At 53.5% G+C, this 14,357-nt stretch overlaps 1 protein-coding gene across 7 annotated transcripts in view; it reads left to right on the forward strand.

Moving 5' to 3' along the window:
• The first annotated feature begins 86 nt into the window (after positions 1-86).
• The window catches only part of NFATC1 (nuclear factor of activated T cells 1), a 116,582-nt gene continuing 102,311 nt past the window's right edge, over positions 87-14,357 (forward strand). For 6 of the 7 annotated variants that reach the window (XM_062618069.1, XM_062618071.1, XM_062618073.1 and 3 more), the window contains exons 1-2: positions 87-582; positions 10,057-11,155. In XM_062618069.1, the coding sequence (XP_062474053.1) occupies positions 450-582; positions 10,057-11,155 (1,232 nt within the window). In that variant the 5' untranslated portion in view covers positions 87-449. Of the gene's footprint in view, positions 583-4,602; positions 4,902-10,056; positions 11,156-14,357 lie in introns of those variants that run through there. The other variant, XM_062618070.1, reaches the window with a different exon arrangement.

Raw genomic sequence — 14,357 nt, forward strand, 5'->3', positions numbered from 1 at the left:
GACATCACGGGGCAGGGGCGGGGAGAGGGGCCGGGAGGGGAAGGGAGGTGGGGGGGTGTTTTCCAGCTTTAAAAAGGCGGCGCCGGGCGCGCAGCCCTGCGTCAGAGCGAGACTTCCCCGCTCCGCACACTCCCTCACCCCCGTCCCCCGCCTGCGGCACCCGGCGGGCGGGTAGCTCCCGCCGCCCCGTCCCGCCGCAGCGGAGCGGGCAGTGCCTCCGAAGTCCCCACGCACACCCGCCCTCCTCTCCATGCCCCGGGCCCGGGGGGGCGGCGGCGGCGGCGGCGAGCTCCTGTGCCTCCGCGGGCGCGGCTACCACGCCGGGGGCGGCGCGGCACCGGTCCCCGGGGCGTGAAGGAGGGCGGGGGGGCGCGGGTGCGGGGCAAGGCAGCGAGGGGCCGGCAGCGGCCCGGGACGCGGCGCCGGGGTTCCGCTGCCCCGCCGGGTGGATGCCAAGCGCTGCCCCGCCGGCTGCCTCCGCGCCGCCGTCGCGGGACCCAGGCAGCGAGAGAGAGAGGCAGGCGGCTGCCCCGCAGCGCGGAGCCCGCCAGCTCGGCAGCACCATGAAGGCAGCGGAGGAAGGTAACGGGCGGCGCTGCGGGCGGGTGGCGGGCGGGCGGGCGGCGGTGTCCCCCGGTGTTTCCCCGCGGCGGCCGGAGGTTTGCTGGCGGCCGGTTGCCAATAGGTGTCTCCTTCGCCTCTCGCACGGTGCCGCCTCGGCAGCGCCACCGCTCCCGGACGGCTCCCGCCGGGCCTGGGCCCGCTCCTGATAGAGATCCCGGTACCAGCCCGTCCCGGCCCAGCGGGGCAGCGCGGCAGCGGTGTGGCATCGCTCCTCGCCGCCAGCGCGGGGCTACGAGGGAGCCTGGGGTCCGGTCAGGGGAAATCGCTGGGAGCCGGCTCGGGGATTCCCTTCGCAGCCCCGGTTTGATTTTGGGGGAGATCAGAATACACCCTGTAACTGCAGCCATCCCTGGCTCTTGGGAAATGAGGGAGCCTACTAAAAAAAAACGGGTCCCGGGCAGTCCTAGGCGCTGTAGCAGCGGCCGGCCCTCTCCAGCGCACCGAAACAGTCGGGCACGCCACGGTCGGCTGCGGGGCTCCGCCGCCCCGGGTCCCCCGCACCCCTGAGGGACCGGAGGAATGCTTGCTCCGCCACCCTGGCTGCCTGTCGCCACTTTTTTCGATGACCCACAGTAATCCTGCTGCGAAAAGTGCTCTGAAAACACAGCGGCAAAGTTTAGAGAGAGAAAGAAGGTCGAGGGCGAGGGACTTGGGAAGCGTTTTGTGGATTCCGGACTAAGCTTGGTCCTGCCAGGGGCAGCGTTTGGCCTTTGGAGCCGGGACCGGCTTCAGTCTCTCCTGTGCCAGTCGGGACATATTTCTGTCCCTGGAGCATCGTTTCCCAGCACGGCTGTGCCCACCGGCGAAACTTTAGCTCCTCTCTTTCCATGCCCGCGCCTTCAGGCAGCACCGCGCTCCGGAAGCGGGACCCCGCAGGCAGCTGCCTCGCATCACCTCCGCGCCGCCGCTTCAGCTGAGGGGCAGCTCCCGGCCCCCGATGCAGGACGGGGGGGGCACCCCCTGCTTTCCTCTTCCCCCCCTCGCCACTCCCCCGGCTGCTCCCAGGGTCCCAAGTTTCCTTCCGATCTGGTGGTACCGCCGCTTTGCTGCTGCTGCTGCTGGTGATGTAGAGCGAGTTTTGGGACAACACTGGGGCTACCATGGCCTGCCGGCCTCGGGCAGGGCACAGCGAGCCCACACAGCGCGGAAAGAGGAAGGTGTGGAGAAGTGGGCCAGAGGGTCCCGTTCATGTCCGCAGTGTTTATTCCGCAGCGTGGAACAAAGGGGCTCCCTTCTCTGGGTTTGTCCCCGGGAAGCAGGACAGGCGCTCAGGGCCCATCTTTTAACACAGATGTTTTCATTCCAGGGGTTCATTTCAGTTGACAGGACCCTGCCAATGCAAAAGCTACGAGCGTGGCTGTGAGTGCGGCTCCGCTTTTGGAGCATGCGAGCGCCTTTCGGGATGGAAGTTAATTACGTTTTATTTAATAGCATTGGCTTGCGTGCCTTTTGCACGCTCGGACTTCCAAGGGCTGCACGCACGGCGTTTCCAGAGTTCTGGTCTTCAAGGGCACTGAATCCCCTAACTTGTAAAAATTACACCCAGAGGCAACTGACACGTAAAGAGTGCTGGAGCCTCCTGTCAAAAGCGGAGGGATCCCCCCCCCCCTTTATTTCTGTGCCATTTCTGATGCCCGTGTTAAAATGTCGCTAGCCCTCGTCGATAGTTCTCTTCCCTGTTGATGTATTTTGTAAAGGACTAAAAAAATTAGGCCAGCCAGAAAGTGTGACCCAATCCAGGAAACACGTAGGGGAGCCCTGCAAGTCAGGATTGCTGCCTGCAGATTAAGGTGCCCCTTGATTGCCAAACTACAACAATCAAAGAAAATACTCCATAGCTGGCTGAGCCTGGGAAGACATTCCTGCAAAGTGTCCCGGTGGGAGGACCCCGGTTTCATCTGTGGGTCATAGCGAGGGGTGGAATCCTTTGCCTCTGAGAATACCGCATTCAAGTTAAATACTCCTTCAGGCTGCAGGGTTGCAGCTAGAACAGCCCGGCCGCTGGGTCTCTCGTTGGACCTGCGTGGAGACCAGGAGATCCAGGCAACTCAGGTTAACCGCGGGTCTGGCTGGTGGGTCTGTCAGTGGGTGGCACAACGGCACCTGGAGGCAGGGGGATGGCCCTGTTGGGGTACATCCCCTTCCTCCCCACCCCATTCATTTCGCTTTCCCTAGTTTAATGGCACTCTCCCAGTTCTAAACTGGCTTATTAACTGGCGGGACGTTGTTATTCCATCCTCACATGTGGCATCACTTCGGTTTTGCCTTTCCGTAGTACATCTTTCCTCTGTCTCCAAGGGAAGGATGCCAGTCGAAATATTTCATTGACAGCACTAACATTTATAGCCCTGGCAAATCAAGCTGTCCGTAAATAGTTTGGACAATTCAACCCTCTAGCAGGTACCAGACGCAGGAGAGGCAAAGGAGCAAGAGCAGCGAGTACCGGGAAGCTTCTCATCTCCCCTCTGGGGAGCCTCAGCAGGAGATGGGGAGCAGAGAGCAGTCCGGCACGGAGAGGTGGCCGGGGGGTAAGCCAGCGGCGAGGCGGTTGTCCCTCCAGTAGGCCAGGACAGGCAGCGGGAGGCGCAGCAGCCGCCGCCGTCGGGGCAGGGGATGCGGGTGAAGCGGGATGCTCGGCCTCTCTGTGAGGGCAGGCCCCCGGCAGTCGCATGCGGAGGGGTTTCACTGCTGCCAAGGCGTTTCGCACACTATGGTGACTCCGCGCCGACACGTCGGGGAAGCGGCTGCTAGCGGGGGGACGGAGGGCAGCCCCACGGTTGCCTCACCGCCGCCGCAAAGCAGACCCGGGCCCCGGCGGGGTAGCACCTCGAAGTCGAGAGGTCCTGCGTGACCCGGGGGTGCCCCGTCAGTCCCGGGCGCTGCCGGTGCCTGCCGGCTCCTGCGGGAGGCGAGACTGCAGCGCGGCTCGTCCCGGCGGGGTGGAGGGAGGGGGGAGGAAAGCATAACGGGCTCTGATGGAAAAAAAATGTGTTTTCCTGGCACTTTGTAACGGAGATTTCAGCCATGCGCCTGGAAAATGGTATTCCCTGAGTTTATAAGGGAATACCGTTTCCATAACCAAACGCTTAGAAAAAAAATATTCCTTTTGAAATACGGCCTGAAGCTCAGGGAGCTCAAGGTCTAGGAGGGGAGGCCCTTTACCTGGCAAAGACTTTCAAATCTGTCAGAAGTGCATTTCTGAACAAAACCAGAGACCGATTTAGTTTTCCCTAATTGACTTTTAACCCGTAAAAGTGGGGCAGGCAGGAGGCCAGGGGAGCACGGTGCCAGCCCCGTCGCATGTCACTGTCCGTAGGGTCCTTTGGAACCCCCCGTCCTCGGTGTGCGGTCTCGGAGCAAGCACCTTTCGCTCCCCGGCGCACGGAGGCAGCCGGTAACGTTACGAGTCCCACTTTAATGCGCTTTTTATAGCAGCTGGCACTAGTGGGTGCTGCAACTAAATAAAATAAATAATAAATAAATGAAAGCGAAGCCTCCTGGCTCGCAGACGCGGCGCGGTGGGGAGCCCCGGAGGAAGCCTTAGCAGCTTCCTCAACGAAGAGGGGGGACAAGCCGGTGTCCCGGACGGGCGGGCAGAGCCGCTCCCCTCCCTTTCACTCTCGAAGACCCCCGGGCGAAGGTGTAAAGAGCCGCTCCTGCCCCGCTCCTTTTAGCGGGAGCTCGGCACCTGCGGCAGTTGGTTACCACCGGGGGGGAGCAGGTGAAGTCCAACTGCCCCACTACTCCCAGCCTTCTCATCTCCACCCCGGAGAGCCGGTGGTCCGGGGTCGCCTCCGGTGGTTCCCCGCCGTCTGAGAGGTGCTCCCCGCAGCACGCAGGCTGCGCTGTAGGGGCAGAGCCGAACGGGAAAGTGCGGGTGGCGGGGGGGGCCGGGCACCGCGGTTGTTTGCATCGACCCGGAAACATCAACAGCAGCGGGGAGGGCGGATCAGAGGCGGCGGCGGCAGCGAGATAGGCCGGCCGTCGGGGCCGGGGTCACGTTACCGCCCGCAGCGGCCGCCGTCCTGCGCCTTGCCGGGGGTTGGCAGCCCGCTGCCGCCGAGGGGAAGCTCGGCCCGGCCCGCCGGCAGCAGGTGTCCGGGCACGACGGGGCGGACCCGACGGGGCGGGCCGGGGGCTGCGCCGCTGCCTGAGTGCCAGAGTGTGCCGGGGATCGCGGCGAGCGGCGGGAGCCATGACGGGCGTGGAGGCCGAGCAAGAGTTTGACTTCGATTTCCTCTTCGAGTTCAAGCACAGTGATGAGGGTAGCAGCGGAGGTGGGTCGCGGCGGGGGAGCCGGGGCCTCCGGGAGGGCTGGCGGAGGAATTTCCTGCGGTTCGGGACGGGGTATGTTATCCCCCCGGCCGGGGCGGAAGAGCTGGCAGTCCCACCCGGAGGGTCGGCCCAGTCCCGGTCGGCGCTTCTCGTCTACGCCGCGCTGGGAAGCGGCGAGCGGAACCGCGGCGGCAGGGAGTGAAACAGTGCTTCGGCGGCCGGCACTGTCCGCCGCCGTGCCCTGGCAGCACCCGGGCGAGCCTTCAAAGAGAGAACAACTCCAGAGGCAGCCGGTGCCTGATTTGTGGAACTTGGGGATTGTTTGAGCACTCGAACCGCCGCGTTGCCCGCCCGCACGGCGATCCCCCCCTTCCCCTCCCCCGGCCGGCTGCCCGACACTTGCAGGAGGCTACCACCTCGCCCCGCTCTCACTGCCCCCCGAGTCCCTGGAGGGTGAACAGGGGGTTCTGGGTCGAGCCCGTTACTGAGATGGGCCGGTTCAAACGCCACATCTCCCCACCCCTCCCTTTTCCCCCGGGAGCTGGAGCTAGTTAGGCGCAGGGTTTAGCTTGAAGGTCATCCATAAATAAAAATAACGGGCCTGGATTTTTCACGAGTCAGACGGTTTCCAGCTCTGGTGTCTCATCCCGGCTGCCGCCGCCTTTTTTTTTTTTTCTCTCTTTTTTTATGACTTTAAGAGTACTTAAGGTGGGGGAATGAGGCACAAGAAGTCTGAAATTGACACACAGAGAAAGTTGTTTCCTGGCACGAGGTTGAGTGCTATGGCATCAGAGATCACCATAAAAAGCTCTCATGCAAGTATGTGATTTAACACAGCCTCAGAGTAAGGCTCTCCCTGTGTCTGTGCTTTATCCTTTGACTAAACTGAAGCAGATTCCCAAGTCGTTGCTTGCATACCGCAGCCTGCTAGGGTGCAGGTGAAGGTGTAGTGCCCCCCTTGGAAATGCTCCCCGATTGCCCAGATCTCTGATAACGTTGTCAGTGTCCAAATAGATGTTAGGAGCTTCACGGGTTTTAGAAAAATGCGGTTTTAAGAGTTTCACACCAATCTTCTCAGGTGTGTCCTGGTGATTATAGATGCCTGGAAAGTGGAAGAGCCTGAGCAAATTAAGTGTCAAAATCCTAGTGAGAAAAGTACCGAACTCCATCAGGCAGCTTTGAAAGCATGAATTTAAACAGACCTGGATGGGGCTTCATCTTTACAACTGTAAAGTAGCCCTCCCTTTTTCTGAAGCCCTTCTGAGCTGCAGGTGTTCAGCATTCCTATTTAAAGAATGTAAATAAAAGCTGATGGTGCCCCGTGCCTTGCAGGATCAGCCTTTAATGATAGAAAGGAGTAAAACCTTTGCTCTGTGAAATCAGCGGGGGGAGGGAGGGAGTGTGAATTTTTCATGTTGTCCCAAAGTGAAATGTAATACGTGGAGAGGTGCTCACAAATCAAGGCGTCCAATTTCTTGTCCTAGTTATACTTGATGTAAGTAAGGGGGTTTGTTGGAACAGAACTGTTGCAGACCTGCACCAGTCTATCTGATAGTGGGGTTTGGCTCAAGATAACAAAATACATTGCTGACAGTGTCTTGGTAGCAAGTAATAAGTGCACGGGTTCTGGGGGCCTCTATGGATCATGGTCATGACAGCAACTCCATGTTAAAGTGTTACATCCTTTTGTCCCTAACAGCACTGTTGAAATTCCTTAACACAGCTGCATTCTGTAAGGCAGTTTCATGCCTTTGTAGCCACCTCCATCTCTCATCCCTCAAGATAGGCATTTTATTTCTACGTGTCTCATTCACCCTGGTGAGGAGAAGATCAGCGTGTAACAGTGCTGACCATGAATGTGCATTGGATTACTTTTGTAAATCTGGAAATTTTGAAGAGGAATGTGTTTCTCAGAAATTGTAGCTGGTGTTTTTTAGCTCACACACCAAGGACTCGGTCCTGTTCCTAGTTCTGGCTTTGGGGCTTTTGTATTTGGTGGGCATACTTTTTGCACGCTACCTGAAAATTCAGGATGCCTAAATACATTTTCAGGGCTTTGGATCTCACTTCTTCAACGTTGAGTACTCTTGTGTGAGAAGCTGTATCACATGGTATTTTTCTTGGCCCTTTAAAAGTTGACTTTTTGTGCATAATAGTTCTAAAAGAGGCTGTTCCTAACATGTGCGTCAGGCAGACTCGTTGCTTGGAGCACTTGAGGCTGTCTTTTAATTTAGTTTGATTTTTTCAAATTGGATTCCAAAGGCTGGTCTTAATCCTTTATACTGCCTGTGCAGCCTGGGCTGCACATCTCCAGCAGAATTCAGTGTTTGAATTTCACCCGAGTCATGCACTAGATTTTAAGAGAACTGCTGGGTTCACAGAACTTTTCACACAGGTAATAATTATCCCTATTTATTTTTAATAAAAGATCTAAAGACACCGGTGCTGCAGTCAGCAGATGCTGTTGCACCTGTTGGCAAAGCCTACCTGATGGGCACAGAGCCTGGGCAGCTTGCAGAGCCTGTGGTCCTCTGCCAGAGGTGCCTGGCTCCACAGTGGGGACAGGCTGGAGGCGGCACCCAGCTGTGCCATGTCACCAGTGCCATCTCCTACACACCAGGCCAGCAGGCTATGGAAGGGCCCATGGTGCATCTGTGGAAGAAGAGCCTGGCCAAGCAGCAGTATGGTGCCAAGGACATCATCTTCCTCTAGAGCTGGAGGAAGCAGAGAAGGGGTTGAAGCTGCCTTTAAGGTGATGCTCAGACCCTTTCTCTGAGCTAATTTCTACAACAGAGGAGGTCTTACAACTGTTGTACCACTTTGGGGTTTTGTTTCCATGAAGATTGAAAGGGAAGTGGTGGTGATTGTAGTGACACTGAGCGATGTGGCCATGTGGCAGGGCAGCAATGAAAGGGGGCTAATTTTGGAAGGAGGGAGACTCTGATCCTCCAGGCAGATCTGCATTTTGCTGTGACCACTGCAGTCGGATTATCCTTGTCAGAGTATCACCTCTTTCTCCATAGTTCCTGCCTGCCATGGTGTTGGAATAGAGTGTGAAGCTGCAGCATGTTTTGAATAATCCAGTTTTATTTTTGGCACACTGGTGTAATTTAATGACCCTTCTTCAGTAAACGGCTGGTCTCTGAAGGCAGACTATAGAGTGAGTTCAAAAGGTGGTGTTGCTCATCGTTCCTGACTGTTACCTGACATGACATACATCAGCTGGAACATTGCAGAGTTGCTGTGGAGCTGCGACAGCACATTAATTTTTTCTAAGTACCGTTTGCCTTGGAGTCCTTGCCAGCGAGAAAGGCATCGCTGGAGGATGACACCAGAGAGGGCTGAGCTGATAAACAAAAGAAAGAGAATAGCCGGCTGCGCTGGCGGTGCCAGCTCAGAGGCTCGTTTGCATTTGTAGCACCCATTGGGAATAACAGATGCAGTAATTACCACAGCTTTTCCTTATCTCCCTAGGGAAGGTGGGCAAGGGTGACTGCCAAGGGTACTTGCCTCCTGGGAGGGAAGAGGACAATTCGCCTGGCTGTGGCTAGGGGGAACAAAGAGTTTACCTCTGTCCTCCAGGAAAAGTGCCACTGCTGTGATACACCTTCAGGGAAGACTGATGTGCTGCAAGCAGCACAGCTTGCAGCTGGAATTGGGTGCATTTCTATCCTGCTGAGAGGAACCTGTAGAACAGCATTACCAGTACTCAGAAGTTCAGCGGCTGTTGTCCCTGATAGAAAGGTTTTGCTCTCTTTGCCCAGTAGGGCAAGAGGTACTGGCATTTGAAAAAAAAGAAATCTTCGTCATGAGGGTGGTGAGGCCCTGGCACAGGTTGCCCAGAGAAGCTGTGGCTGTCCCATCCCTGGCAGTGTTCAAGGCCAGGTTGGATGGGGCTTGGAGCAACCTGGTCTAGTGGAAGGTGTCCTTGCCCATGGCAGTGGTTTGGAACTGGATCATCATTAAGGTTCCTTCCAACCCAAACCGTTCTATGATTTTATGATTAGGGCCTCAGGCTCGTGTGCTGGTAATGCAGAGCCTCCATCTATCAGAAAGCATGGGTAGGATGACTCCTGATCTCATCACTGCTCACAGCACCAGGGACACATTGCCCTGGGTGCAGCCCACTGATGTGTCCAGATAGCAGAGAGACACATATGCAGCCCTCTGGAGGGTGAGCAGAGCTAAAGGAGTCCCTTCAGCAGGCCAGCAGTGAGGCAAGGCGGCAAAGGTCAGCTTTGAGATGCTGGTCCCCGCAGCGCAACGGGTGGAGGCATGCTAAGGTGGGGTTGTTCCCCTGTGCTGGGTCAAGGGCCCCATCAGCACAAGTCTGTGACGTGATCTGTCACCTTCCAGGTTTTCCACGCTGCCTGTGCAGCTCTGCTATTGCTTTTGTATACCTGCAGCTGTTAAATGGTTAGACCACTGGCCAAGAGCGCACTGCTGGCAGCATTCAATGTGGTGTGCTCAATAACCAGCAATTTCAGTGGAACTGCGGCCGTCATGGAGGAGTGAGACATCCTTGTTTATCCTTCACCTGGCCTCTGCCAATTGGGCTAGAGGATAAGTGGTCCCAGAAACCAGAGCAGGTCAATAGATCCGTCTTGTTCCAAAATCCTAGTTAACTGGAACCAGTTGGAAACTTACTGTAATGGAAATTTTGGTTTGTATAATTTTTGTAACAAAATGCAGTTGATCATGATTTTTGCTTTAGTCTGCCTCCACTTTTGTTTTTTGTCCTGTTATTTTTGCGTATTCCAACTTTTCAGGGAGAGAATTAGGCTCACTTACATAAAAGCACATCTCCTGGGCAGCATTGCTGTCTCTGAATGCTGAAGCAATGTTGTTAGAAGACTCAGTTTTTTGCTGTGAAGTTTCACATAAGAAGAGTGTCCTTGAGACAAACTCAGTCCATGTGCATCCTCCCAAGATGCTTGTCTTGTATGGTTCAATTAGTGCTATTTTCAAAGAAGCTAGTCTGTAGCTTCTCGCCTAGCATGGCATGCCTGTGGGCAGGATTGTTAAGGAGAGCTGTGGTTTTTTGTGTTGTACCATGTCGCTCCTTTCCAGCTGGATATACTAAGTATACAGCTGGTTACTAAGTGACTGCATTTGTGCAGCACCTTGTATCATTCTTGTTTGTTTGTTTTTTTCCAGAACACTATAATTACACATCTTCAAACGTAAATGCTGTCATGCCTCTAAATGTGGCACATTCCTCATTGTCAACTCCATGTCATGGCCTTCAGACATCAAATCCTGTCATTTCCGTTGTCCCATCGACAAACCATCCTTCTGGATATGGAGGACACATGGACAGTGGGGCCTCTGACTATTACCTGCCACCGAACATCAGACCTAATGGAGCTCCAGCGCTAGAGAGCCCTAGAATTGAGATCACTTCTTACATGGGACTTCACCATAACAACAACCAGTTTTTCCACGATGAGGTTGAGGAGGCCATCCCAAATGCCAAGCGGTCACCTTCCACTGCCACTTTGAACTTACCGAACATTGAGGCGTACAGAGACCCATCTTGCCTGAGTCCAGCAAGTAGCTTGTCTTCCAGAAGCTGCAACTCCGAAGCATCTTCCTATGAGTCCAACTACTCGTATCCATACACTTCACCCCAGACCTCTCCGTGGCAGTCCCCGTGTGTCTCTCCGAAGACCACCGACACAGAGGAGGGCTACCAGCGCAGCATGGTGGCCTGCACCTTGCTCAGTTCTCCAAGGCACTCTCCGTCGACATCTCCCAGAACCAGCATCACAGAGGAGAACTGGCTGGGGGCTCGCAACTCGAGGCCTCCATCCCCTTGCAACAAGAGAAAGTACAGCCTCAATGGCCGGCAGACCTCCTACTCCCCGCACCACTCCCCAACGCCTTCCCCGCAGAACTCACCACGGGTGAGCGTCACGGATGAGACGTGGCTGGGGAACACCAACCAGTACACCAGCTCTGCCATCGTTGCCGCCATCAACGCCCTCACCACCGACAGCACCATCGACATGAATGATGGGATTCCCATCAAGTCGAGGAAGACCGCCATCGACCACACGCCGTCCATGACTCTCAAAACTGAACCGGCTGGCGAGGATCACGGGACCATATCGCCAACTGCCGATTTGTCACCAGAAGACTTCTCCAGCTTTCAGCACATCAGGAAAGGAAACTTCTGTGAGCAGTACCTGTCTGTGCCGCAGCATCCCTACCAGTGGGCCAAACCAAAGTCTCTGTCTCCAACATCCTACATGAGGTAAGGAACCTCGACTTAGAGGGCAATCCTGATGGTATCTTTATTGCATGCTTCATTTTTTATCTCCTTCCCCTTCCTGTCTCTGCTTCCTGGCAAATCTGCCCATCAATTCATTCCACTTAGCCATATCTTGTGACTTTGCCTCTGTTGTTGATGTGGTGTGACCATGAGTAAAGCCTTGAAGGATTAAAGAGGCTGTTCTAGGAGCTGGCTGTGCATGGGTTATAACTGGCAACTGCTTCCCAGGAGACAAGCTGCAGTCCTGGCTGTCTGGAGATGGGGTATTCAGAAACTCATCAAGCAGCAGGACAGTTCGGTGCCATCAAACCTGGGGGTTTACTTAAACAGTTCATCATATCTTAGTATGTTTTTCTTGCAGAAGAAGGAGATGGTTTCATTGTTGTGGCTGTTAGAGGGTCATTGACACTTATGCTTTATAGATAGTGAATACAAACCGAATAGTAATATGGTTCTTTTGTGCATTACTTCAGGTTTTGCTTCACTTCTTCTAAAAGCTGCTCATCAGCCTTCTTTTCCTGTCTGTGTTGGACAGTGATTTTTTCCCCCCCTCTTCCCCACCATTTTTTATGTTTAAAAAAGAAAACCTTATTTGTCATCTGATAATACTCAATATACTGGTCACATAGATTTATCACAAGAGGATTGTTGATAGGAAGCACCACAGAATAGCCAGAATTTGAGTTGCATCATTGCTTTTACTTTGAGTCTCAGTTATAGTCTTTATTTTGAAGTCTCCTGAAGGCTGTATACACAGAAGCATATGGTGCAGGAAAGGAGTTTGGCTTTCCAAAAGTTTGCAGGCTGTTCCCAGTCCCTGGCTGCAATGGCCACCCCTTCTCCTCTTCCACCCCAAAAGTAAACTTGGCTTCTTACTTTTGACAGCAAAGCTGTCTTTCTGAAAATGGAATAAGAGGGAACATAGCTGAAATGTTTTAATTATTGGTAACATTCCCTGGCTCTCAACTTGCCAGTCTGACATTTCTCCAGCCAGCACCTCTCTGCCATGTGCCATCTCCCAAAACTGAGATTGAGGGGTGCGCGGCCCTTCACGTCACACCATGTAGTCCTGTGGTCCCCTTCCTCATCATCTCCTCCTCCTCCTTCCTGCATTGCCCAAGTCAACCCAAGTAAAGGGCTGCGGGGCCCTGACTCAATTCAGTTCAGTGCTGGGAAGTGTAGCAACCCCTTTGGGTCTGGCCAAGCCGTCCAGAGGTAAGCGCTTGATACCTTTAGGAGCTGGGATAGAGACTTTTAACATCAGACAAATCCATCAGAGCCTTCCTGAATCCTTAAAAAGCCTTTTATGTTCTCCCACAGAAGTGCCGAGTAGCCCGCATTCATCAGAGAGGCCAGCTGTTGGCTTTTGAGTCTCACGGGGGTTGCTTTTTGCTGAAGACTTCAAGGGCAATAATAGGAGAGTTTGACCAAACAGGCTTTTATCTTTCCATTGCAGCGAGTGGCCCATAGGCACTCTGCTGCAGTCTGTCAGGGGGCACCCGGCATGCCTGTGCGCTAACACAAACAAGAAAGGTGAAGCGTACAGAATGGAGCCCCACTACGTTGTGTATTTAACATTTTTTTCCACTGTTTTGGTCTTGTATAAAATATGTTTCCTGGTTCACAATATGTTTCCATGTGATCTCATTAACTCGTGCTCTGGGGCAGTTGGAAGTAACTGTCGAAACGTGATTTTAAGTTATTTTACCAATCAGATACACTGACCGTGCTTCCTTCCACCAAAAATACCTCTCGTTTTATGTATATTGAAAGTGCTGGGCAAACGAGCACGGACGTCAACAGGATCACAGCCTACGCAACAGAAACTGTTATTTTAAATCTTTCCAAAAAAATTGGTTAAGAATTTGTCACAACAGAGCTGGATTTTTTTTCCTGTTATGTTACACATCTGTTCTATTTCAAACACGCGGGCTAGGGGGTGGGTTCCAGCAAACAACTCGGGCTCCAAAATCTACCCGCTCATAATGATTTTGAGATAACCAGATTTGATTACCTCCTCTGTCTCTTCCTGAATACGCGGTACAATTTTCATCAAAGGCCAGCGTGCCTTGGAAAATCACTGAAACCTTTCCCTCCCTCTCTTGCATTCCCATCTCTTTGGGGGCAGGAGGGAGGAGGCTCAGGCAGACCGTCGGCTGCGTGCTGTCTCCCTTCCTGGGGTTTCATAGCAGGCATCACCCTAAAGGGGAAACTACCTTTTTGTGTTGTTTCTAAAATTGATGATGTTTTTCATTTATTGTAATTAAAGCACAATCTGCTTTAGGCTTTTCAAGTCCCAGAGGAAGGAAAAGAGTATATATAATGACATATTATATATGTACTAACAAAAGTATGATAATGCCTGCGTTAACAGAAACAGTATTTCTGTGCCTCATGCTTCTCTTGGTTGCTTATGAGGATTGTGAGCTCAGAGGCTCAGCCTGGTCCCCAGGCTGTGGGCTCCTTGCAGCAGGTTTGGGCTCACACATCCCCTTCAAGGGCTATGAACAAGTGACTCTATTCCTGCATGGGACTTGTCACACGGGTGCTGAGGATTGCAAGACAAGGTGGGAAGGTAGAACCTGACACTGCAGCTGAGGCTGAGGCTGCACAGGGTAACACAGGGTTGCTGGGGATTTGTCTTTGGTGCTTTGCTCAGGGCCTTGCGCCAAATCTTTGGATGTAGAAAATATTTAGAGACCAGGCAGATATTTCCAGGGGAAGTTTGGAACAACCCCTGGTGTAGTGATGGCAGTCGTACATTTCCAGACCAAAATGGGTTACCTAAATATACAAGTTTACCTTAAAAACTACTGGAGGTAAACCATTATGAAGAGAGTCAAACAACGGCTTTGTGAAATTCCACTTTGCTTTTAGTTCTGAGGTCTTTTTTTTTTAATTACAGTATTTATGCATTGCGCTCAAGATGCAAATGCAAGAAGTTTCCATCTTAGTCCCTCTTTTCCAGTTAATGTAGCAAATAGCTCAAAAAGAAGCACTCTACCAGGCAGTTATTGTATGAGCAGGTAATGCTCTGTGTTTCTCAAGCTCTTGCTGTCTCAGTTGTGTTCCTTTCTGTGATATTTCTCCATCACTCCTTAGTGCTGTGTAATGCAGAATCTCCCATGGGCAAAAAAGTCAAAGATAAAATGGAAGTACAGGACTTCTGCCCTTGGTATGGGGG

Source organism: Pezoporus occidentalis, unplaced genomic scaffold, assembly GCF_034315485.1.
Source record: "Pezoporus occidentalis ecotype Australia unplaced genomic scaffold, CSIRO_AGI_Poc_V1 ctg2, whole genome shotgun sequence".
In the NCBI taxonomy this organism is placed as follows: Eukaryota; Metazoa; Chordata; class Aves; order Psittaciformes; family Psittacidae; genus Pezoporus; species Pezoporus occidentalis.